The sequence below is a fragment of the Parasteatoda tepidariorum genome, chromosome 4 (assembly GCF_043381705.1).
Source record: "Parasteatoda tepidariorum isolate YZ-2023 chromosome 4, CAS_Ptep_4.0, whole genome shotgun sequence".
In the NCBI taxonomy this organism is placed as follows: domain Eukaryota; kingdom Metazoa; phylum Arthropoda; class Arachnida; order Araneae; family Theridiidae; genus Parasteatoda; species Parasteatoda tepidariorum.
This window is the reverse complement of record NC_092207.1, coordinates 633245-661001: the sequence shown is the minus strand read 5'-3', so window position 1 is coordinate 661001 and position 27757 is coordinate 633245. Positions and strand designations below refer to the sequence as shown.

The 27757-nt window shown below is 29.8% G+C and overlaps 3 protein-coding genes across 7 annotated transcripts in view; 2 read left to right on the top strand and 1 right to left on the bottom strand.

Moving 5' to 3' along the window:
• The window catches only part of LOC107450498 (amiloride-sensitive sodium channel subunit beta), a 32648-nt gene extending 18257 nt beyond the window's left edge, over nt 1-14391 (top strand). For all 5 annotated transcript variants that reach the window (XM_016066312.3, XM_043054697.2, XM_016066307.3 and 2 more), the window contains 6 exons: nt 2296-2410; nt 6580-6655; nt 7978-8032; nt 9381-9436; nt 10604-10679; nt 12653-14391. In XM_016066312.3, the coding sequence (XP_015921798.1) occupies nt 2296-2410; nt 6580-6655; nt 7978-8032; nt 9381-9436; nt 10604-10679; nt 12653-12844 (570 nt within the window). In that variant the 3' untranslated portion in view covers nt 12845-14391. The remainder of the gene's footprint in view (nt 1-2295; nt 2411-6579; nt 6656-7977; nt 8033-9380; nt 9437-10603; nt 10680-12652) is intronic.
• Nucleotides 13587-24641, bottom strand: LOC107450499 (protein FAM177A1). The gene is made up of 5 exons (XM_016066313.4): nt 24477-24641; nt 24208-24378; nt 20035-20101; nt 15742-15839; nt 13587-15032 (listed from the first exon to the last, which is right to left on the bottom strand). Exons 1-5 carry the CDS (start codon nt 24477-24479, stop codon nt 14886-14888), a joined length of 486 nt encoding a protein of 161 aa, XP_015921799.1. The 5' UTR covers nt 24480-24641; the 3' UTR covers nt 13587-14885.
• A 67-nt stretch (nt 24642-24708) lies between these two features.
• LOC107450497 (Autophagy-related 7) overlaps nt 24709-27757 on the top strand; it is a 44310-nt gene continuing 41261 nt past the window's right edge. The window contains exons 1-2 of the mRNA XM_016066305.4: nt 24709-25142; nt 26573-26627. Of these exons, the coding sequence (XP_015921791.1) occupies nt 25001-25142; nt 26573-26627 (197 nt within the window). The 5' untranslated portion in view covers nt 24709-25000. The remainder of the gene's footprint in view (nt 25143-26572; nt 26628-27757) is intronic.

Below are 27757 nucleotides of genomic sequence, written 5' to 3'. Positions count from 1 at the left end.
GTATGTATCAATAAAACCGATGATATTTCTTTTCTCGCGCTGGCAACAGTTTTCATTTTTAATTGATTGGATTCGGCGCGCAAGAGCACGTAGTGAGCAACCAGATAACAATAACCAGAGTGAGCATTATCAGGTTGTTCAATTCAGATTCATGCACTAAAAACATGACAATATTTAATTTATACTCAATTAGGAATTAATTAATTAATTGAAGTGAAATGCTTTAAAAGGCCGCTGTTGAATTGATATTTTTCTACTGGGAGCTACCTTAACGTCTAAACGTTAACGTCTAACGTTTTTCTGCTGTACAGAAATGTGATACTTCCGTTGAAGAAAACGTTTCTAGCATAACAAAATCTGATGAATGTGAGAGTGGCCCTCAAAGTGTTACTTCCCACCCATATGACATTGGACTGTTTTCAGAAGATATTACATGCGAGAAGATATTACATTATGTTCTTAAACTTAAAAAATCAAATCGAAATTTAACTAAACAATGTTGTCTAAATAAAAAGTCAAAACTGTCTAAATTAGGGAAATAATAGTGCTTTATTACATACTCGAATTTCTTTTAGTAAATTAAGTTACAGAAAATTATGAAAACCCCCCATTGAAAAAATTCTGCGTACGCCACTGGTCACGATGCTCTCGATTTCAAATTCATTTTAGTAAGTGAAAATCATATCGCAGATTCAAGATTTGATGAGTGCTGCCGTTCATTACCATAAGTAATAAAAACATCTCTCTGTAAGAAATTTAATATTAAACAAAACAAAGAACACTTTATTTTAAGTTTAAAGAGTGCAGTTAAATTTAAACACTGTAAGGTGTCTGACCAAATTATGAGACGCACTTTTAAGATTCTATGTAAAAACTTCATTATCAGCTGATACTCTATACAGCTTTATTGTTTTTACCACTTGTTTACGTTCTTGTATCAATGGGTTAAATGAGACGATACATAATATGAATTTGACGATTGGATAAAGTAGACAATATATTATATAAATATAGAATATTTATTATATCAGGTATTATATTAGTATATTATAATAACTTGACCGAATGATTAGACAGACTGTAGTTTTTCAATAATTGCATGTTTTGCACGAGTTTGTATATAATACTTTTGTATTTAAACATACATGTCATGGGTTTTTATTCGGGAGATATTTCTATAGACTTCCTATTTTTGCACTTACTTTTAACGTATTGCATTACAATGTTAACCCATTGATACAGCAACGTAAACAAGTGCAAACAGTCGCGTAAAAACAACAAAGCTGTATAGAGTATCAACTGATAATTAATATTTTGCATAGAATCTTAGAGTGTCGTGTCTCATAATTTTGCCAGAGACTGTACTAAGAGACTGTACTTTGCCAGAGACTGTATTAGGGTGAAATGTAACGTATCGAGAGAAAAAAAATAGTGCGTGGAGTCCCTTCGCGCGGAAGAAGTTAAACTTCGTAACCTGCGACGTTAATTGTAGAAGAATCAGCAGTCGTAGAAGGATCACTAGTTCTATTCAACGACTCTTTTTCCTGCTCCGCTCGCTTCCGTGCTCTGTAATCACGGTAATATTGTGCATTTTTCCCTCGTGGACCTCTTGAACCAGTGGAAGTGCTTGTGGTAGCCTCATCGTCTCGCCCTGGAAAATGTATTTGTATTAATAATGTATGTGAATGCGTCATAATGTAATTTCAGAAGAGAACCTAATTCACAGGAGACGTACCTTGACATAACCTTAAATCCGTCGCATTGTCCGTGGGATTGTTTTCACAAATTTTTTACAATTGTTATCCACTACATTTGAAAATAAGAAATACTACCCCCTTAAATTAGTATCAAAACAAACTAAAAAAATATTTATAGAAAAACAATACTTTTATGACTTTCATTATTTTTATGCTAGTGAGAACCAAAACAATATGGAAATGAATGAGGGAAAACTGGATCCTACCGCGTGATCTCCCGGCCAATAAAAATGTAACGTTAAACGTTAAACGCAATCTTGTTGGAAGTCGTATAAGAAGTATAACAATGCATAATAAAAATACATAAGAAACAATGCCTTTTAGTGTAACGTTTAAGTTAACCCCTTTTTGTCTCCCCCTCCCCCCTCAATAAATTCATGACTTAAGCTCACTCGAGTATCCTTAATCATTGAGACCAAACCTCAACTTTAAAAATAACTTCCAGCTTTTCCCTCATTATTTCTGTAGTGAAAGCATTTTTTAAGTTTTTGACACTGGAATTCTGTACTGTACGTTTTAAGTTATTTCTTTGTATTAGATGTGCACGGCAGAATGCTCTCAAAGTCTGCAACTGAAACAGTGCAACTACGTCACAGTGGAATTGAGTTTATTTTTCGATGCATTGCCATGGAAACAAGAATCATTTGATCCAGGTATCCCATCTTTTCTTAGAATTAGAACATTTTTATTTTAAGCAGAATAATTTGCGAAATAAATCAATTTAAAAATCGTAAAGCGCTTTGTAATATACGTCTTGAAGCTTTTAATTCTTTGATTCTGACGCAGAGTTTCTACTTTTCATTCATCAAATCTCCATTTTATACGCAAACAGAAATTTGTTTTTAATGATCCGTTGAGTGACTTTTTTTAAACTAAATTATTCTTTCCCCGGCTAAATTATTAGACGCACTATAAAATTCTATGCAAAATCTTAATTTATCACGTGATACTATACATGTTTATTGTTTTTACACGAACTGAAACCGGTTTACACTAATTTGCGTTAGCGTAAGAATGGGTTAAAATTGTAATGATTGGATAAATTAAATAATAAATTCGACGATGGGATAAATTAGACGATATATTACATAAATATAGAATATTAATTATATCAGGTATTATATATTAGTATATTATAATAATTGAACTAAATTAGTAGAGGCACTGAGTGTATTAATAATTGCATGTTTTTTTACGAATTTATATGCGATACTTTTACTTTTAAACAAACGTGGAATGGGTTTTAATTCAAGGGATTTTTCATATACTTCCTAATTGTATTTATTTGTAACATATAGCATTACAATGTTAACCCATTAATACAGGAACATAAACAAGTGCAAACCTCGTAAAAACAATAATGCTGTACAGTTAATTAAGATTTTACATAATTTGGTCAGGGACTGTCTATCAGTTTCTTGTTATCGGCTCTGATTCCGGTACAAGAAATAGAATATACACTCTATAACAAATGAATCGAAGCACCAAGAAGGAGTTGTCCGATTGAAACGAAAATTGGTGGATAGGAAGACAATGTGAAGAATAAAAAATGATTAAAATTTCAGAACAATTGAATAATTTATTGCAGAGTTACAGTAACAAGTTCAATAAGGTGTTGACCCGCCTCTAGCCTGGATACAAGCTGCCACACGGCGTGGCATAGACCGATAAAGCTCCCGGCTGGTCTCTTGCAGTATTTCCTGCCAAATTCGATTCAATTGTCGAACGAGGTCATCAACATTCCGTGCCAGATGCAATCGCCTTCCCATCATATCCCAGACATGCTCGATGGGAGAGAGATCTGGTGATCTGGCAGGCCAAGGAATAGTTTGACAAGCTTGCAGACAGTTCATAGCAACACGCGCCGTATGTTGTCTGGCATTGTCCTGCTGAAAAACCAGCCCAGGGCGCTGCAAAAGGAACGGTAGCAAAACAGATCTTAGGATTTCGTCGAAGTACCGCTGTGCAGTAAGTGTACCTCTAATGACGACCAAAGGGATCCGGCTGTCAAAGGAAATGGCACCCCAGACCATAATGCCTTGTTGAAGGCCGGTGTGACGTGCAATAGTGAAGGCAGGATCCCCCCCTCTGCGTCTCCAAACACGTCTTCGATAATCGTCAGGACACAGCTGGAAGCGGGACTCGTCGCTAAAGACTATACGTCCCCAGTCGGCATCATTCCAGCCTTATCTGTTCAAAACATTCATGCATACGAAATTTCAAAGCAATCGGATGATTGCTTCCTGGTGCTTCGATTTTTTCGTTATAGAGTGTATATATCCAAAAATTGAACACGCAATAAAAGTATAATTTTCCCCCCCTACATTTTTCTGATCTAATTTAAACAGCGATATCTGCAATTGAATTTTTAATTAATACTACTTATAGTAATATTTTCAAAATACATACTATTTCAATTACAGGACAGACATTTTAAAATGTGTAATATAAATACTCTTACATAAATAAATAAAAAACGAAAGTAAGCTGTGAAATTTGATGATAACTTAAGTTTATTTGAAACTAAAGCCATCATCGTTTATGATTCGATGCGTATTTCACAACATACATTTATCAAAACGAGCCCTCTTTTCCTTTTAGTGATTTTTTAGAGTTGCTTTTGTAGCCAAAACTAGAGAAATAAATTTAAAAAAAAAAGGCCGTATATCTGAAATGATTCTCTAAGTATTTTTTTGAGAAAGTTATTAAAGAAGTCCTTCATTCAAAAAGGATCCAAAATGTCATCCAAGAAAATAATGGTTTTAAATTATCTATTTCAATAGCAATGGAACAGTACATATTTATGTAAGATTCAGGAAAAAGATTTCGTAATTTATTCATTGGGCATAATTTTTAAAAGAATCAATTTAGTTCCTAAATCCAGAAAAACTACTGGATCAAGCATGAAGCTATTTGCCTGACTTGGAGAAAAACAAAAGGAGATTTTAACCCTTCGACCGAATAGGCTAATTATTTAGTGCTAAATATTAATTAAGTTACGAAATCGAACACGACGTATTTTCTTCGAATAAATATATTTATTTACATATTTGGATTCTTAACCTTCAAAATACGGGGAGTAGCAGCAATCTAGGAAATAGGGCCCCAAAGTTTGGTCGCGACCAAAGTTCGGACCCCTTCATGTTAATTTCACCTTTTTGCATTTTTGGTTATATTTTTAAAACTAATTAATTAATTCAAAAACAATTGCACCCACTCATAAAACCCGTTTTCCCAAAGACAAATTCCATGCAAAAGATAATTCTTAATAATTATTTATTATTATTTTAATTAGGGATGAAAAAAATTTGAATGATGAGGTATAAATTTTTTTATACCATACTAATCTGCATATTTTCTAAAGAAATATGTAATGTTTCCAATTATTTTTATTGAGTAGCAGCCAAGAAAAATTAATATTAATTATCTTTTAAAAAAATAATTTGGTGATAATAAAGAAATATTTAAATGGGTCGATTAATATTAAAATGTGGGTTAACTTGACTCTCGTGCACGAAGGGTAAAATTTCATTCATGTTTTTTTTCGCCAATAACAGATTACTAATGCCTTTTATTAAAATTATAAAATATGATGTTTCTTTTTGAGTCTTCTAAAACTTTATACATCATCTTAACCTTACAACAAAATGTTTTAAAAAACAGAGAAATCGAATTTTAAATACACGACTTTTTTAAAAATTCGATTTCTCAGGAACTATTCGACCGATTTCGCTCACATTTTGTATTTTGCCGTGTAAAATGACATACTTTAAAATGAGGTAAAATAGTGTATACCTTTCAATTTAAAATTTTTCGACTATTATTAAATAATGTAATGAATATTTACTAAAAATTAATCTTTGCATGGAATTATTTTCAAACAATAGAATTTTAAAATTGTGTGAAAAACTATTTCAAAAAATCTCGAGCTATGGCGAAATATGCAATAAGTAAAATAAACATTATGAGGTCGAATCTTTGCGATCGCTCTCCTGACCAAACTAAGGGAACCCTATTTCGCGGATTGCGGCTGCCCCCTATATTCTCGGGGTCAGAAATCCGATTCCGTCGAAAAAAGGGCATGTTTATTCAGATAAAGTACGTTTTAGTGTCTGATTTCATAACTTAAAATATCATCTGCATTAATTAATTAACATATTTAAGGTCACTCCCTCGAATCATTAAGAATGAATCCTAGAACGTAAAGACCCGATTGCGTATATTGTATAAACAAATGTTTTTATTGCAGGTCTATCATATATCTGATAATCGAAATTCTCTCTCTCTCTTACTGTACTTTGATTATTTGTAATCAATATTACTCGCAATCACGTTTCTTGATGTGATTGCAATTAATCATGATGTAATCGAATATCAATATTACTTGTAATCGTAATTACCTCTGATTGCGATAACAATAGTAATTGATTACACAGTAGTAATTATCTGCATTAATTATTATGAGCAATCGACTCCTGACTCTGGTTTTAAAAATTAAATCAAATGCTTTGTCCATTTTCTTAATACTCATTTTAGACTACGCCCATTTTTCTTAATATCTATGTCGATTTCCATAAACGAGCATCTCGAGCTTTGTCCATTTTTGTAAACATGCGTTTCGAGCTAAGTCCATTTTCGTAAACGCTCGTTTTGACCTGTGTCCATTTTCGTAAACGTGCATTTTGAGTTGTTTTCAAACTTAAAAGTTTTTTCAACCCCAGCACGTTTTTATATTTAAATTCGAACCAGAAACTTAACGTAGCTTTCGTTGAACCATTATGATTTCAATCGTAGAAATTAGATATCTACGTTTTCTTTTCAGAAAAAATCGAATGTGCGGAGCGTGTCTCGAATGAAACGATGGAATTTTGCAGATCCTTATGTCGAGTTCCATGCAAGTATGTTTGAATTCTTCGTTTTAATAAAGAACTAGCCCATTCTTCGCATTGAGTGAATAAACGTAATCAATATATATATATCTAATAACGTAATGTCTGTCTGTGGATGTATGTCCTTCGTAAACTCCAAAACCATCCAAACGAGAGAGATGAAATTTGGCATTGTTCAAAGGTCGAGGAGTCGACATTAGAACATTCTACGACGAACCATTCATGAGCGAAAAAGGAATTTTCAGATAGGTTAAACTTTAGCCATTGTTTTAAAATTTTGCTATAAATGATTCAGTTTTCAAATATTTTGAAGATAACACCCCTAGTAAAAATTTTACATTGGCCCCAGTTGGTCGAAAAATTATCTAATACAGGTCCCATAAGAACATGCACAGAGGGACCTATATTGGGATGTCCAGATTTTTCAATATGGGGTCCTAGAATGATGGATCTCAATATTGGAACAAGATTCATTTCTATATATCTAGGACCGAGACCGGGATAGCCTTGTCTGTAGGGCGCTGGGGTCATATCCAAGAGGTCGTGGGTTCGATCCTCGCCGGCCGAAGACTCCCAGTGTAGTAAATGGTGACTGATGCACGTTAAATCTGTCGAGTCTCAAAGTCCTCCATGTTCCCACAACAAATCAATACCTCTGGGGGTACTGATCCAGGAGTTTCCTTGTCTTCTGGATTGGTTCAAAATTACAAGGCTACGGAGTTGAACGTAAGTAGTCGTAAACCCATGAAATTGGGTCGGCTGTTCAACGGCGGTTATAAAATAAAATATATATCTAGGACCAATATTGAAAACATCCCAACATTAAAAGTTCCGACATATAATAATATTGGTTCATTATTGAAAGCCATTCTAGGACCAACATTACAAAATATAGACACGCCTAAAACTTAAGAAAAATATCACACACAAGATGAATAAAGTTTGCCATGTTTTGAGTATTATCTCTTATTTAGTAAGTGTGCAATTTATCGCAAGTTAGTAATTTTTTGGGTTGCATTATAGCATGTTTGCGGTGTCTTTTGAATTCATTTGTTAAGATTTAAATTGATAGAGCGCACTACATTTAAACACTACAAGTATCATAATATTTGTTGGGTGTCGTGATTTTTCAAGCTTAGGTCGGAAGTTTTACGACGAATTTCAACCCCTAGCACCCTCCTTGCTTAACTTTTCATGGTCAACCATAACCATATATTCTGTCGATCGCTTTGCGGTAAAAAAAAACATTTCTTAACAAAAATTATTTGAATAAAATATTGAACCACTTCATTGAGGCTGTAATAATAATTTTTTTCTCATTTGTTTTAAAGGCAGTCAAACTATGAGGTCACAATGGACTCTTCCACCTGGCCACGGAGAGCTAAAGTAAATAAAATTCCTTTTTTTTAAATACATATATTCAATTCTCCATTTTTCCAAAAATATAGTACAGTCAATGCTCGATATAACAGCCCTTGTTGTCTAGACAAAAATAATATGAGATTGTTGTATAAGGAATACAGAAAAATATTGCAAATTTTTACTCACAACTAATAAATACAGGAATAAGTTTTCAAAACATGATATGAAATAAACTGCCGAGTTGGATTGCATCTTTCAGGGAGTAGTATGCTTTGCAGAGTCCACCAAATTCTTATGTTGTTTGCTTCGTTGAAATTTTTAATTAAAAAACGCCTTATAGAGCAAGCACTACAAAAATCATAATATTGGATGGCTCCCGTTTTCCAGCTTTGGCGTAAAAATAAATCTGATGTTGTAACCCCTAGCGAGCTATCCGGGCTTAGCTTTACACGGTCGACTCTCCTCCGTCCCATAAAACCATCCACGGTCAACCAATCACTAGAATGCGAAACGGCGGGATTTAATGTGAGTAGTCAAAATTGTTCACATAAACAATTTTATACACATTTTTTTTCGTTGTAAATCAAATGATAACATTAGGGCCGGGGCACTAGGCCCATGTCCAAGAGTTCGATCCCAGGTTGGCCGAAGGCTCCCCGTGTAGTAAATGGTGACTGATGCACTTTAAATCTGTCGAGTCGCAAAGTCCTCCCTGTTCCCATAATAAATCAAAACCTCTGGGGTTACTGAACCAGGAGTTTCCTTGTCTTCTGGATTGGGTTCAAAGTTACGGAGTTAAACACTAGTAGTCGTAAACCCAGAATTGGGTATGGGCAGTTGAACAACGGATACAAAATGATTATATTAGTTGGTAACTCTAAGTTAACCTAGTAGAAGACTATTTCGTCATACTCAGTGGACAAGTTAAAGAACGAAATATTTCGCCATTCACGAAATACTATTGCAATGGGCATCATATTACTGGAGGCGTGATAATAAGAAACGAGTTGAAAAAGTCTGTTCCCAGATTAATGACAAAATTGGACTCGAACCATCAGCAGTGTTTTCAAGATTCAGCAATAATGCTGTTTTGATTTCATCATAATGTATGCAAATTCTCTTCTCTTTAAAGAAGATAATTATAGACGGCCAGGTCATCGCTTGAAATTCTAATGACTAAATTTTCTTTACTTCCATCCCTAGTGAATAATAAAAAACTGATTTTTTTCAACTGTACTAAATTTTAAAAATATATATATATCANTATACAACAGTTTTGTTATATATATATATATTTTTAATATTTTTTAGATTTGTATATTTGAAAACTTTACTAATTATTAATGTGAGATTTTTTAACATATAATTTTAGGTTTCTGAAGAAACTGAGCTCGGGAAGTGGAAAAAGAGACCTTTCTATGAAATAACGTAAGAATGTATTTAAAAAATGAATAATCAACAGAGATAGGAAATACTAGATTCAGGGTATCTGCTACATTTTAGATTTTCAAATTAATGACTTTTCATGACTCATTCCAAAATTTTTCATGACTTCAGGAAGTTACCATTTTCTCCGACAAAAACACAACAATACATTAAAAAAAGCATCATAATAACATTCATTGAAATGATGAGTGTAACCAAAACTGTTATACTCTGCATCTCCATATTTATAGATTTTAAATTTAAAAAACAGAGTTGAAGCAATAAAATAGCTGAAAAAATACAAAAGCAAATATTTTTTTTCTACAGTATTATATTCCAAAGATACATTTTTTGTTTATCAGAAAAGAAATAAATACTCATGATCTTTAAGTTCCCATTTCGGAAAAAAAAATGTTCGCCAATGACTGGTTTGCTTCAGCTAGAATTTGAAATGGATAAAATAAAAATAATAACAAAAATTCTGAAATCAGAGAAGTTTAAAAGATAATTCGCTCCAGAAATGTTTTTTCTTTCATTTTTTGAAAGAACTCCATAATTTTTAAGGAACACGATAAAAACATTTTATATATTTATAAAATATGACTGTGAGTGAGGATTTTGTTGCCAATTCAGATATTCGGCGCGCCCTGAAATTGGGGGGGGGGAGTAAATTCCATTTTAAGAATTAGATTTTTCGCTGACCTAAATTCATGACTTTCCATAATTTCTCATGACTTTCCAGGTGCGCAGATACCCTGTTATTAAAAAATGTAAATTTTTCTAAATTCCAAAATTTTTTTCATTTTATGATAATTTTTACTTTTGGTGAAATTGCCCAAAATTTATAAAAATTTAACATTTCAAAATGCTAAAGCTTTTTATTTTAAATCCTTTATTTAAATACTCAAGCAAGCAGCGAACTGAGTGAATAATCCATATTTATTCAGAAACTCTCCCAGTTTCTGAACTATACAAAAACTGGGAGATACTGTCAAAATCTGGTAGATTTGGCAATAATAATCATTTTGATAATCAGCCGATTTAAAATAGTTTAACCATGTCACACACTCTCTCTGTGAACATGTATATTTTTATGAAAAAAAGGATCCTTAAATTTATGTATAACAATGAATTCACAGACTAAAAATTGCAAATTCTTTTGTCCATTAGGAACAACTTAGCCCATATTAGAGCCTATTACATAACAATGGAGGACACTACACTGAAACATGCTCCTAAGTATCAGGTAATTATTATATTTAGAGTATGAAACAACAATTTTATTACTTGAAAAATTTTTTAAAGTTGGATTGTGTATGTAAATTGGATTGTTATTGTATAATCTATTTGTATAAAAATATATGCTAATATTGTAATGCTATAGAAGGTGAAATAGCTTAGTATAACTGAAATATCCCATAGATTGCACTTTCAGTGGTCACCATTTTTTGAAATAAGAAAATAAATTTCCTTGTACTCTCCTAGCTTGTAAAGAAAAACTCAAATTTCCCTGTTATTTTAGGCGATGTTTAAATTCCCTGTATTTTCCAGGTTTTCCCTGTGGAGTTGCAATCCTGTAAAGAGTTCATAATTTATTTGATATCTTGGTTGCTCATAGAAAATTGAGAAGGAAAAAAAAAATTCCATAACACTATGTTGAACAAATTAAGAAAGATTATATATTAAAAAATATTCCATAAGTATCTTTCATGGAGCTTTTAAATTCTAACTAAGATAAATTACAAGAATAAAGAATTATTTTTTTCTGATAATTATTCTCAACACCGTTCTCATGGTCATTCTTCTTTTAAAAAATATCATTCAACTTATTTTATTCATTTTTGGGATATGCAAACACAAGGAACAAACTCATACCTAATATTAAATGTTTTTATTGTTCATATTAAATATTTTCAAAATAAGTTTTCTTTTTTAGCATATACACAGCTACTAATGAATTTTGAACCCTTTTTTTAATAATGCTGGGATTTTTTAAAATCAAGCTCTTTTATTTAAGGTACCATAATAATACAAAAAAAGAGGAGAATTATTTAGTTAAAATGTTGTATAAAAATTAAAAATGCTACTCAAACCTGTATGAGTCACGTCTCGCAAAATACAGTTCATGTAATTTCACATACTATCGAATCGTGGATGTTTTATAGCACATTTCAGTTTAACAGGATTTTTTTTTAATGCTTATTTTAAACTTATAAATTTCAGATCTTGACACGGCACGCAAAAAATTTGCTCAATTGAGAAGTGTGGAGTTTATTGTCAACATGAAACAAAAGAGAATTACTAAAAGATTCAAACGGTAGTTAGATCTAGATGATAATTTCATAAAATGAAGATATTTAAGATACAACACATTTTTATTTAGCATACATTTATTTTCAGAAGATGTAAAAATTTAGAAACAATTACACTTCATAAATTTGCCTTAACAGCTTCCCTGATTATCCGAGTTAACTCGGGTATGTATATATTTATCATCCCGAGAAAACTCGTGCTTAGGAGGTGTCAGTACATTTTGTCTTATCACGTTTTTACTCGGTCGGAAGCAAAAACACATAATCTGCTGTGATTGGAGGTTTGCTAAGTTTTATTTGGAAGTTTTGCTCTTGGACTGCACACGTGTTTTGAGCCATTGTAAATACAATGGTTGCTGAACTTACATAGAAAAAGAGTAAAACAAAATGGCGTATTGTTTCACTGACATTTGAAAAATATCACATTGTGTTGTTCCTTGTTTTAAAAACTATCATACAAAGACTAATATTTAACTTTTTTCATTTGCCTGAGATAACTTCGGATAGTAAACTGATGACAAATTAAATATTTTTAACCTATAAAAAATATTATAATTTCATCTTAGAACTTGTGTATTATGTTGTGCTTTTAGTTCCTTATATTTATTAATAATAAAAACAAAAAAATTATTTTTTGCATTTTTCTGAAAAAAATAGGAAAGGGAAAGCAGTTAAACAATGCCTTATGAAAATAATTTTTATAATGATTTGATTGCCTTGCCAGGAAAATAAAATAGCGCCAAAGGGCTCTGTATTATTACATCACTTTTTGCAATCGTCACTTTTCCTTTTCATTAATAATGTGAGATAAAATATAGTTTTCAATATTAGAAATTTGATTTGCAAGAAGAGTGTTAAATAATAAAATGGCTGCAAGAGACTCATTATTTTACATTCTATTTTTTAGGCATTGGAAATGTTTAGTCACATTGGAGGGTATGTTGGAATTTGGCTGGGAATCTCTCTCTTGGCTCTCTGTGAATTTATTGAAGCAACCATCAGAGTTGTCACCTTTGCGCTCAGTCGAAGGAAAAATAAGACAACAACTAAAAATAAGTCTCAACTAAAGAAGAAAGTTTTCAATTCACGCAATAAATAATTAAAACGAGACAAGCATTACTTTTTTTAAACTTTTATAGGCAAATGTTACAAGAACCAAAAATCTCGCAGCTATATCAAAGGAAAGTTCTAAATCAATTGCAAGTTCTATAATTTTCAAATAAAATATTCAATTTAGGATGTATTAATTGTCATAGGGAACCAGTTTATTTATTTTTTTTTTTAAAGATATTATCTTCAAAATGAATGAAATTAGTAGTCAAAAATAGAAACTTCATAATGTGTAAGTGGTTTCAATTCACATCTTGTAAATCAAGCAATGTGCAAGAATGTACAAGTGACTGTTATCGAAACAGTAGCTAAAGATATTTTTGATACTTGTGCAAGAAGGAAAGAAGAGGAAAAACTATTCTTACTGCACTGAATTTAAGAAATTAAATTCTCTGACTAGGGTTTAATACTATCTTTCATCGGAAAAACAATCTCTTTTTATTTAGAAAGTCAAAAATTGGATTTTGTAAGAGACCAAAGGAAGATAAAAATCCTTCATTGAAATTTTAAAATTAACTACTTTTAATGGTTGGTGAAATTGCACCTAAATTTTAACTATTGCCATTTTCTGTGCTAATTTTAAAATAGGTCAGTTTCGGGGTAAAGCTTGCCCCTCCCCCAAGCTTTAACAAAAATCATATACCCAGACTGTTCATGTTCTGAGTCAGAACACACACACTGCCTGATCAAAACTCTTATACTATCACTGATACATAAATTCAATACAAAAATTAAGTTTGCTTAGCAATAAGGAACTTTATTAATACAATTTATTAATACTTAAATACATTAACACAATAAAAATGTATCACATCTTAGAAATAAAATAGCTCGAACAATGACTGCCATTAATAAAATCACAGAAATATAAAAAAACCTGGCTTTTTAAAAATCCAGTCTCCAAGAACAAAATCGTTTTAATATCAGAACATGCCAAAATCAACCATAGGGAAAAAAATCCAAATTAAAACTGTTTATGAATTGAGAAAAATAATGGAATACTTAATATTATTCAATGTCAATGATCATTCAATATAAAGTAAATCAATGCACTACACATGTCAGAAAAATACATTTAGTTTTTAAAATAAACTTTATAGCAAAGAAAAGGAATTATTAAACAGGTCAAAAACTTTGATAAACTTTCAAATAATGCTGAATCTTAAATTTTGCTAATCAAACAAATATGTTAATAATTTAAAATCTTTCAGTAAATTTAAAAAAAAAAAAAATGTAATCCATGTTTAATCGATATGTCAAATGTATATTCAATAAAATTAAAATAGAAATGAAATATAAATAATGAAATCAATTTATCTTTTAGTGTATTTGTAAAGTAAAACTTCGGAATTTTTTTTCCTATGTGTAAATATTTCGGATTATGAAATCAAATGTTCTTAGGATTATAGCGATTTTAATGAATGATAGGCACTGTATTAACATTGCATAAAATTTTTTAAGCAGATAATAGAAACAACAGTACAGGGATGCCACTCAAATCTGGAGAAAAAAAAAATTCCCTGCGTTTTCCCAGTACATATTATACACTATATATTAAGATGAAACACAACAATTACTGTACTCTTGTGTCAGTTACAGTGGGTTAACTATACTAATTTTAATTGAGGGAAAAAGTAACATACTTAAATAATACTATAGTAAATGAAATAGTTTAGTATAGCAGCAATATTCCATAGATTACACCTAGAGTGGCTTTTATTTTTTGAAAGAGGAAAATATATTTCCTTGTATGTTCCTAGTTTGTAAAGAAAAACTCACATTTCCCTGTTATTTTAGGCATTGTTTAAATTTCCTGTATTTTCCAGGTTTTCCCAGTGGAGTGGCAACCCTGTAGTAATGTTCTGTAAAGTAGAAAAAAATGTACAGACACAGAGAATAGGAATATATTAATAAAAAGAAAAGTAGAAAAAAGATAGCATTGATGTATCGAAAATATTTCACACTTTATACATAACAAAAAGAAGGTGCCACAAAATGTTTTCACTTAAAAAAAGATGCAACAAATTCCTTCAGACCTCGTTTGAAACAGTCCCTGCATTTCTCAACTTCGTTTCAATGACATTGGATTTTGGTTGGAAATCAACAGTATTTTGTTGGTCTTCTGATGTCGTCCATCCAGCATTCTCAGCTTTTATATGCTTCTGCAGTTCTTCTTCCTAAAAACAAAAATCATTTAAAAAGAAAATGATTGGTAGACATTTTATATACGCCACACTATAGCTACACAATGGGCTATTGGGCAACGGTCTGGGAAACATTCCTGAGGATGATCGGATGACATGCCTGTCGATTTTCATCCTCAGCAGAGGGGATTGCTCCCCTGCTTCTGCAACCCGACCACCTGTGCGCGAAGTTGAGCACTTTATGGTAGAGCAGTTAAACGAGGACCGGTACCGCGCGCTCTCGGTTCCTTAGTAGGCTGATCAAAGTGGTCACCTTCCCGCTTACTGATCGCAGCTAGTGATTCTATGCCTTTCAGATAAATCTACAGTGGGGAGGCACATTTAAAAAAGAAAATAATTGCGACTTTATTAATATTCTTCTTCTTAGCTGCTGTCATATTGGACAAATTTATGCACATTTACAACACATATGATTGTATATTAGCATGCAAACTAGCAGTTAATGTTTCACAGAACTTAACAAATACAAAACGATAGCTAAAAACAAAATGTAACCTCATGCATAATATTGAGAGTGTGGGGAGCGGAGTTATCGACCATGCCAACCGTCATCTATCAAAAGGTACCTCGTGATTGAATCAAGTTAGCATGTCTTACATACTAGTGAATTGATGTTTAATATTCGTAGTGGTAGTTACGCCACAAGAGTATACTCCAATAAAATCAAGTAAAATATACTAACTTCTTTAGTTATCTTCTCATATAAGTCTAATTCATACTGGTATTTAGGCGATGTTATTCCAAGAAACCAGGCCAAATGTTCTCCAAGGTAATCACAGACTAAAATAGAACAGAACATGCATTAATACATTTTATTGAATGTTTCTGAATCAAAAGAAATTTTAAAACAGCTGAAGTAGATTTTTTTCTTGCAGGGTATAGACTTAACAACAAAATAGAATGAAACTAATCTCTCTCTATATTCAAATAATAAGTTTGCATGTGCTTACTGTAGATGTGAAGGGTCTCAAGTTCAAGAGTCTGTCCAGGCCAAACTTACAACTGTTTAGCGGTACCTTCACTAATTCAACTTTAGGAATAACGGTAGTAAAAATATTTTATCTCGAAATTTGTAACCCGTAAGAAATGATAAATCCATATTTTTGTGTTGATTTTTTAACATAATTTTCAATTTTCACAAATTACGTGTAAAGTTTCACAAAATAGGTACCCCTCAGAAAAACTTAGACGTACCCCCGACGTAAAACAGGATCACTTTCTGGCACAAAATTTAATATGAATGTAGATAGATGTTCAAGCCCAATAATTTAGAAATTTTTAAAATTTTTTCATACAAAAAAATAGTTTAAATTCAAACTTTAAGGTATACTAGAAAAATTTTAGCTATTAAAATTGCACATAAATTAAAAAAAAAAAAAAAAAAACTGAACTAAATATAGTCTAAAAAATAGGTCTTGACTATCAGCTATGTATTATTTATTAATATTTGAGATAGGTTATAATGTATTATTTTTAAAACAAGTCCATCTGTGAAAATTGAATTGATTTATCATAATCAAGTTTTAATAGTACAATTAAATTAACTAACCACATACTAATCATAATCTTTACTTCATACAATATAATCTGAACCAACTTTTAGATAATATGATACAAAAATTTGCATAAATTAATATAAAAATTAAAATTTTTTACTTTATTTTCAAAAATTGAACAAAAAAATTTAAACTTTCTGGTACATTAAATTTTTATTAATTATATTTGAATTAGTTTACGCATGAGGGCTGCTAGAAGGAAAATGGCCGAAGCGGCCGACTTTTGGAACCAGGAAAAAATTGTTTGAACCAGTGTTATAATACTTATTGCTAAAGCTAAACAAAGTTATTGGTTATTTCTAGTTTTTTTCATTTCATCTAGTTTCTAATATTTCTTATCCTGTGTCTTGGACAGTAGTGTACGCAGGAATAAGGAAGTATAATAAATAACTTGTTATACAGAGTTCTCCCTAAGAATAAAACAGGGTAGGGAGCTGCCTCTCACAAAAGGACTTTTTGAGTTTTACAGTGTTAAATGCTTCTTTTCTTTCTCGTTTAACACAGTAAAAATTTATCAAAATGAGTAATGTTATGGAATAACTAAATTTGATACTTAAAAATTTTTAAACTACCCTCTTATACTATTTTATGTGCACATTTCAAAAAAATAATTCTCTCTCATTATCAGAAGAAGAGAAAAATTTGTAGTTTGAGAATAATTAAAGGGGTGAAATATTTTTTTTAAAAAAAAAAAAGTTAACTAGAAAAAATTATTAACTGATAATAAACTTGAAAGTTTCTTATATAATTTAAACTGAAAATTATGAGAAAATAAACATTTAAAAGTGCATTAAAAAAAAGGTAGTTATTTAAAAAATAATTTTAAAAATTAAAATCACTAAAAAATTATTAATATCCCCCCCCCTGAAAAAGTTAAGAATAATCCTAACAGAGTAAATATTTGAATTTAGTAATCAAAATTAAACCAATAAACACAGATCATTTTACCAACGTGTAATAATTATTTAAACAGTGAATTAATAGTTTTTTCAACGGAATAGGAATAAAAAGGTTTCGAAGGATGGCGGCTAATTTTACGAAAAGGTCAAAGAGGATGTATTTACAGGGATCAAGTATCAAGCAGGGTGGATGGCCCTTCTAAAAACGCTTAGAACACTGAGTTATATATATGAAATTTTAGGGCACCTTCGTGCTGAATTACAATTACAGGGTATTTAGCAGCTTTGAACTTCAGAAAAAGGGATTTAGGGCTAAAATATTTCTTTAGAAAAGTCTCATTTTCTACAGGGTGCGTAGCCAAATCTTTGAATCAAAAATAAGCACTTTTTAAAAAATATTCAAGCACTTCACAAAAATTTTCAAGCACTCAAAAAATTCATATTCAATCAATGATATTATTGAAAAACAAAAACTTTCTATAAACAGTTTTAGCGTTAAAAAAAACCCAAAAAGAAACAGGCGTAAATCGAAACAATCGGTACTTTCCCACATCACCGAGTGAATTCAACTTGACCCTGAACTCAGAACAAAATTACCCTTACCCCCTACGTCAAAAAAAGTGTTAGAAGTAAAATAAAATAAACAAGAACAAAATTAAAATAAATTAAAAAGGAAAACATTTCATAAGGATCTGATATTCTCTATCCGAATTAGAGCACTCGGGTTTCGGTTTCAAGTGTGCGCGCATGAGCAAGTCATAACGTGAGTATGACATGAAGTCCGCGTGAATGATTAAGTAGCAAACTCCCCATTTTTCTTGAAATGCATGGGATCCAGCAGATATCACTGAAGGGAAAAAAAGTATTATTCGAAAAAAAGCACTTTTTAAAAACGCCAGCTGAAAAAAGCACCTTTAAAAGCTTTTAAAAACGAAATCCCCCAAAAAGCACCTTTAAATACTTTTTACAAACGCTACGCACCCTGTTCTAAAAGCTGTTTTTTCTTTCACAAGAAAAACATGTTTATAGCATTGCCAGTCAACTTATAGTCTCTCAAAGGATGATTTTTTCCAATGGTAGTAAAATAAAAATTTAATTACAATTATAAACAGAAATATCTGTTTTATTTGGCTGACAGTGCAAAAATAATATGGTATAGCTACCATGTACTTTAATAAATTTTAATTTACTCATGTGTAGGGGATAGTCACAATCATTTTAAATTAAACTTAGAAATCCAAGAAACAGCAAGCATAAAGTTTAGTACCAATTTAAATGTAAAAATAGAGTGTTAAGGGAAATGCAAAGAAGTTTGTAGCTATGCTCAATATTCACTACATAGATACACCTTATGAAAGTAATCTATGAATACTGACTTGCAACTACTTGAAATATGCAAAAACTTGATAATTAATGCCATAATCCATGCTTTTGTTTCAAAGTGATTAAAATTTTCATGAAAATAAACATAAAAAGACACATATAAAATTATTTTACTAAACAAAAGATAATTTTCAAATTTAAATGATCATAGACTTAGTCACTTACACATTTCTCATTTTCAAAAATAAAAAAAAAATAGGCAAGAAATATTTATCATCATACTTTAGTTTTTGATTCATTAATTTAAAAATTTGTTTTATCTAATTTTAGACTAGAGCAAGTTGATTAACTGTTAATTTTGCTTTGCCATCATTATCCCACTATTTAATTTTATGGGTTGCCTTCTAAGTAGTTCTTGTAGCTTTGGTGAGCATTAAATGCTAACAAAATGAATTCCGTTATAGTAGGGACTAAGTAACCTTTTTCAATTTTATTTTTTTCATTCCTGAAAAGACCACGATTTTAGAAAAACCAATTAATAGTTTCTATAATTTGGCTATAATTTTTACACGATATATAATATAAATCCTAATTATACTTTAATTCAAAGCAAGTTTTGTATATGATTTAATATCCAATAAAATCCACAGTGACAAAAAAGAAACTTAAACCAGGTTGTTAACAGTTTTAGTCATATTTTGACAGCTTTTGACGCGTCATGTCAAAAACCAGTTTTTTACATCAAAAACCCAACTGTGGAGGTGAGTTATGCTTTTGAATAAATTTTAATGGTGAAAATCATGTATTGCTCCTTTGAAAGAAAGCCGGTAGGAAAACAAAAAGCAATTATTTAATTTTTGTAAACACTTTATTATACATCTCACCCCCCCCCCTGATCTCATCATAACAAAATTGAATTTCAAGGAAATAAAAAAAATTAGATGGACAAAACATATCAAGTAAGAATACTCCCTAAGCTTCAAAAAATTATAAATTGAATTTTATTATTCTTCTAAGATTTTTAACTTTTTTTGTTATTGCTAGTTTTACCGACACAATTATTTAAAATACTGACAGAAGAATTACTTTAAACAAAGAAACTATAAACTGAACCATTCAATAAATCAAAGTTAAACAATCGCTTTGAAATCGAAAGATCATTATCCCTTCATTAATTGATGAAGGTAAATATCTTACCAGCAAGTGTCCTTGAACCAAACATCCACAGCAGGTATTCAAAATATGGGATCCACTTCAATGAACTCTAAAAATAATCACATAATTTATATAAGTACTTTTTTGTAAATTTCATGCCAAACAATCGCAGAAAAACTTCAAGCAATATTTTTATATTGAAATAATTTAATAAAAAAAAATATTTCTTTAAAATTCGGAGGCCAAAGCTCTTTACACAAAGTGTTTGCTTGAACCAAACACAAGTAAGTTTGTGAACAGTGAAGATAATAAAATAAGATTTAACATTGTTTTACGTGTGTTTTGTGCAATTTAAATGTAACTGGTTCAAAGGACCAGTAACTTACTGATATACATATAGGGTGCAGAGCCAATGTTAACCTTCATCTATGAAAATGTACCCCAAGATAGAATGGAGTTAACATGTCTTATATACTAGTGAACTGGAATTGTATTTTTGTAGTGGTAGACACATACACTACAATGTAATTATATATTTAGTATCTTTCTTGTCAGAATTGAAACAATAACAAAAGAACATTATTATTTGACAATAAGAACATTTCTTGTAAACATAAGAATAAATTCAAGATTATTATATATATATATATATATTTTTCAAAGGGTGAAATAATCTACTTAAAGTGTTTAGATGGCAGACATGTGATTGCTGGAAGGAGAAATTTTTTTTTTTTTTTTTTTTTTTATGTAATTTTTTTTCCATATTNTTTTTTTTTTTTTTTTTGTAAGTACATAATTTTTATAGCCTTTTTATCTTTAAAAAATAAAAATAAAAGCAGCTCAGCATCAATTGAAAGAATATTTTTCAACTTTTGCTTAATTCATTTAAAACTGAAATGCAAGCTTAGATTACAGAGGGCTTTGAAACTCGTGATTTATAATCACATGTTTCGTGGAAAGAATTTAAAGGAGAAGTATATGAAAACTCAATAAGGAACAAGATGATTTTTTAGAATTTTTTTATAAGATGATTGTTCTTGGATTCAATAATTAAACAAATTAACAGATTAGATAAATTGCCATTTTACACATTTTTATTTATAATTATGTAATAATTATAATAATAAACTATGATTTTCTATGGAAAAAATTACTGGTTTGTAACAGTAGTTGTCAAAACAAAAAGGGGGTTCACTGTCAAAATGATTAAAGGATTGAACTGATTATCAACAGAATATATTTGATTGACGACTTGTAATCTTATAACTACTTTTGTTTAAAATTGCTTCATACTTATAATAGCTAATAACTATTATTACACCAAAATGTTTGTTTTTGACAATTATCAAGCATATGTTAAGAAGAGGTTTTTGTCATGATTATTAAAACTGGATAATCGTCAACCCTGCCCAACTATTTATGAATTCGAAATGTTATCTTTGTAAAGTAAAATAAGTATCCATATAAAGTGAATATAGATAAAAATATAGCTTAAAAAAATTAAATTTAAGCTGTATTTTTATTGATTTGCATTTGCACTTTTTTTTATTTTTAATAAGAATTGGATAATATAGAATGTTTTCACAATCGCTTTAAGATATAATTTTAAAAACTACACCAGAATTTCATAAATTCTATTTCTAAGTTAGTTTTAATTCAAAACATTTTGATTATCAACATTAATTTTGATACTAAAAACAATTACATTAGATAGAAACTTGTGTAATTAAAGTTTCAATCTATCATTACCATTTCTTAATTGTAAATAAATTGTTCAAATAAATGTGAAATGAAGAATAAAACTTCAACCAGAGTAAAAAGTCAACTGAAATTTTATTGATCTATTTGAAAGGAAAGTTTATTAGTTACAGACACAAAATATATAGATAAAAAAAAAATTATGATTAATTCTGAAGAAAAATACCACCAATCTACCCATTTCGAAACCATAAACAATTTAGATGAAATAGACAAATTATATTTTAAAATATAATATTAAAAAAATATATCATGCTTTTATATTATTATACAGCAAATCAAGTAATTAAGAAAAATATATGTTAAAACTAAACAAAAACAAACTAATTATAATTATCCAGGGTTGGGTTTTTGACGTCAAAAAGTGGTTTTTGACATGACAAGGGTATAATACTGGTTTAAACCGTCAAAAACCCGTCAAAAACTAAAGTTTGCCAAAAAAATAAATAAACTTCAAAACTACCAACAGTTGCCATGCATTATATTGAAATTTAATTATACTATAGGTAATCAGCAGGTTTTAAAATATTTTTTAATTAAAATTAAGGTAAAATAACAGATTTAAAATCTCAGAAATTTATATTCAAATGCATGTGCAGAAAAATTTTGCACAAAATTTTTTTAAATATTTATATTTTGAAAAAAAAATTTTTTTTTTTGATACTTAAGAAAATTAAAAGTTTATTACTATGCATTTTTGACATATAAGGAACATATAACTAATATTTATAAGGAACTTACAAGTTATGTTGTATAAATACAAACTTGATACAAGTGTATAAAAATTTTTTTTAATGTTATACCGAATATCTTTATTATCCAGTATGTTAATTTGAATTTAAAAGTAGTTATATTTGTGAATAATGATAAATATAATTCATATTGTTTATTATATTTATTTATAATTATTACACTTATCATTTTAAAACAATTTTTATCTCTTAATTTTTTTTTCTCCACTTGTATTAAGAATACAAATAATGCATATCTTGAAAGCAAGAAGTAATTATTCAACAGCTGAATATTTAGATATTCAACAAAACTATATAGTATTCAGCAAAATGAAATTCACAAGTATTTGGATAAACTAAATTTTCAGCATAGTAAATGAATAGGCTGAATATACTGTAAATCGACACTAACTACTCTGTGTATTTAACAGAAAGCACTTAAATTTGTATTGTCTTATGTTAAAAAGATTATTAAGAAGATTTAAAAGAATATTAAAAAGATTTTTCTTTAAAAGATGTCTAATGTACAAAACTGCTAATGTTTATCTTTAAAAATGTCTAATTTTTAGTATAATCTATACTATACACTAAATTTGGTTATAAATAAATTTCTTAATAATATCACTGCAGATTTTCAATAACACATGAAAATGAATACATAATATTACAAAAGATGTGAGCTTTCAAAAGTACAAGATTTTGGTTACTATTCAAAATATAAGTGTTTCTTCAAAATTTTAAATTTATTTTTTCTAGAACATATTTAGAAACACTATCCTTTTTAAAAAATATATAAATTTTATGTATTAATTAAATTTCACATATGAATATAGGTTTTTGACATTTTCGACATTTTTGACAGTGAGGTTTTTGATGTGACAGTTTAAACCATGGTTTAAACTGTCAAAAACTGTCACATGTCAAAAACCTGCCAACCCTGTAATTATCCAGTTAAATATTATTACTATTCTATTTCTCAATTACGGGTCCTGTTTTCACAAAAATGCATGTTAAAATTACAAGTAAGAATTTTGTTTTTAAATCATCATGTGTTTGTTTACAAAATGCGGTTTTATTTAAGGTAATATAAAAATATAAGTGATACAATTATTGTGATACTATTATGATTATAAGTAATACTATTTTTGCAATGAAAAAGTAAAAATTCTAAATATTTCTTCAAAATATTAGATCATATATCATTTAAAAAGATTACCTATAACTACATATCAGCTATATTGATTCATATAAGAAAAAATATTTTCTTCGTGCGTATTTAAAGCATTTAAGGACAGTCATTACATTTTGCCAAGCACTGATTTGTATAATATAATCTTAAAATATTCAACATTTTTTTAAAGATGAGAAGTTCTAGTTATTTTAAGCAAGAGTTTTGTAAAAATCAACCACATACTGAAAATATGAAGAAGAAATATATATTAATCAAATATATTTAACCAAAAAATTCTCTCACTTCAGGTTATATTGTGCTGGAAATGAATGGTTACAAAATATATTGCAACTTGTTACGATAATTTTGTGGTTGACAGTTAATGTAAACAATAATTAAGAAATTTTTTAAGGTAACTTTTTAATAGTTTTAAATTATCAGTACACAACTACAAGAATAAAAAGTGTAAGCATGCGATCAATAAATTTAGATCCCAGTTTGATTTAGAATAGTATAAAAAACTAGTCACAAATATAAGCTAAAAACTACCCATACAGGATCAACGACTGATTGAGACTCTTTTCCCTGAGCATCTACAACTTCTTCTTCATCGGAACTGAATTCTTCTAAGATTCCATCACTGAAATAAATCAACCGTTTAGGAGCTTTTTTTCGTTGTAGATCCATAAGATTGACTTCAGTGAAGCTTTCTTTCTCCGTAGTAGTCTAAAATTTTGAAGAAAACATTATAAATGTAAAGCATTAATATCTTTTGCATACGTTGCTAAAAAAAATGAAATAACAAAACCGAACTATTCCAATACCATGGCACAGAATTTTCGGACTATATTGTATATTGCAGAATACTTCCAGAAGCTCTTTGCGTATGCTTATAACTTCATATATAAGATTTATTTAACGGATGGTTCTCGTTGGGAAGTTGGACTAAATGTAAACAAAGGATGGTTGATCGATATATTCATCGCGAATTATTGTAACTAAAGTATATGCAGCTTGTAGCTTTCATATAAAAGAAAGTAAAAGATCATTTGTGACAAAGCAAATTTAAGTCTACTTGGAGATCCCAAATATTAAATTTTATAAACTGAATAAATGGAGAGCCTGTATTTCTTTGCAATTTTTTCAAGTATATATACATTTAAAGAACGAAAAACTGTTACGTATCGGATGCTTTTCCAATACTGAATTGTAAAAGTTTATTATTTATTAATCAGCATTGTAAACATGTGATTGAATACGAAACTGATGACGAATTAAATATTGGTATCTTTTGGAGTTTACTTCGAGCAGGTTGCACTGAAATCCTTAAATTTTTTTATAATAAATAATGTCTGACGATAATTTATTACAGTTCGTTCCATTTGCGTCTGCACTAGAAGCAGGATTTTGGTATCAATTGACTAAAAAGAAACTGGAAGTTTTCAAATTAGATGACAAACCTGTAGAAATTCAAGCGTTTTACTCTAACAGTAAGAATTTGTTTTCTTTGTCTGATGATTTACGTTAGTGCTCTTAAATTTCATGTTGTCATTGTTTACTAATGTTTCTTTTTGAAATTGGTTTTAGAGCTAATAATGAGAGCCTAGCATTTTTTACCAAATGCATGTCTGGCATCAATTCTTTCTTTTAATTATTTATTTTTAGTATTTTATAAATAAGAACTATTGGCTAGGGGGGAGAGATTTCCATATTGTGATCATTGGTGGAATAATCACCAAGTCTTTGCAACTTCTGAGCAGCAGGCAGTGAGAAACTAAAAAAAAACATCACGGATAGGGACAAACTTCAAGGGTATAACTCGTAACCAACCTTAGGTAAACTGTTTTTTCATTTTAAAAAATTGCAAGTTTAAAATCTATTTGGCAACTTTGCGGTTGTAGTTGGCTCGACATATCACAATACAGAATAGGAAAATGACTGTGAAATGAGAGGAACATTACATTTCAAAAGTATAGAAGTTTCTCTTTAAAAAAAAGTGTCTTAATTTACAGTAGTGATGGCCAGGAGCAATGACTAATAGGTTAAGGCACTGTGAACTATAATTGTGAAGTACCATAGTTCAATCCCTTATTCAGTCTTGTTATTGGGACAAGAATTAAAATTGCCTTTCTAATTAATGACTAATAGGTTAAGGAGCAATGACTAATAGGTTAAGGCACTGTGAACTATAATTGTGAAGTACCATAGTTCAATCCCTTATTCAGTCTTGTTATTGGGGCAGGAATTAAAATTGTCTTTCTAATTAATTTTATTTTATAATCGTCATTGACAAGCTGACCGAATTTTCGGGTTTACAACTACAACAAAATTACCTTACTAAATAATTTTATTTTATAACCTTCGTTGAACAGATGACCGAAATTTTGGGCTCACAACTACTCATGTTTCTACTCCGTAGCCTTGATCCTTCTACCGCTGAGGATATTTCACGTCAGCATTGTGATTGGTGCAAGCCGGATGCAGATTGTTATTGATAAGCCATCGCTGAGATTCGAACCCAGGTCACCTTATTGGAAGGCAAACAGTCTGTTCCTTGAGCCTTTGTGATTTTTTCTAAATAATTGCTGATAGACCTCTTATGGTATTTGGGTATCTGGGGTTTCAAAATATACATCCTGATATAGGGTAAAATTTTATTGCTGGCCAGGTGTAGCATTTATAATTGTGCTAACTTGTGAAAACATGTAGCAATTTTAAACTATTTTAAAAACAACTGATTTATTAATGTTTGCCTAAACCCTAAAGTTTTTCATAACGTGAGTTTTTTTTTATTTTTATGGATATAAAATTTTGAACTCATTGTTTTTACACTTCAATTATATCATAATCATTTAAAATTTTAATATGTGAAGCTTATTAAATTAGGATGTTTTTCTTTATATTCTCTCATCTTTTGTAGGTGGACCCACTGGATCCCCTTGTATTGTGAATATAGATTATTCTTCTCTGGAAGTGTAAGTATTTCACTTGCATCACATTAAAAGTTGTTCTTTTTATAACTTCTAAAACAATATTTGTAAAAAAAAGTTTTCTTAAGCATGATAGCCAACTACAAATATTTATTTTACATTTCTTTTCTGTGCAACTTTTACCCAATACCATGTAAACATGATGCATAGAGTTTTTAAAAAGTGCTTAAAGGTGGTTACTTTTGATTTTCATTTTTTAAAAGCCTTTAATGGTGCTTTTTTCATTGGGTTTTTTTAAAAAGTGCTTCATTTTTTCTTTTCAAAAATTAGATTTTTTTCTTTACCATGACGATTTTCACCATGATAAAGCTTGCTTTTACATTGTTCTATTTTCACAATTCATTCAACAAGCCATTTGGTCATACCGTCGGTCCATTGCGTATGAAAGCGCCAATCATTTGGTATGCTAGATGAAATAATTGCGAGTCTGCACGTGTGTCTAATGAGCTGGGTTCGGTGAGATTCTTGCACTCTTGTGCGCAACTCTACTGCATTTTGCAAGATTCTCTCGATTTCGGGTTCCATTTTCCACCCTCTGATATCGAACTGAAAATCTCTCCATCATTTTATGATGGCTAATATAATCAAGAAAAGAGTTCTTTGTCAGAAACTAGCTATTTTATCATGATCATGTAAAGTCTTTGAAAATTATTTTGCATTTTGTTTATGTACATAGTGCTTAAAAAGTACTTAAAAGTTCTTATTTGTTGTTAAAAGATATGGCTAAGCATCCTGATAAATATGTGGAAAAACTGGTATTTATCAGTTATCAGGTCGCTGTGTTCTTTCCCAGTTTGAAAATGTATTCCCTATAATCAATAAGTGCGTCAGTTTAACATTGTGGTATATTGTTAAAAAAATGTCAATATTTCCTAATTTAGCCAAATTATATTATTTTTACATTGGTTTTAAGCATAAAATGGATGAACACACACAATGATACAATATTCAATAACTATTATGTATAATATGACGGTTTATTTTTCATGGTATTTATTAATAGTTATAGATAATGTTTAGGATATTATAGTATTTGATATTTATACCAGGGCTCCTGTGGGTTAGGAAAAACTGGAATTGTCAAGCAATTTTATTTTAACTCTAAAAAGTCAGGA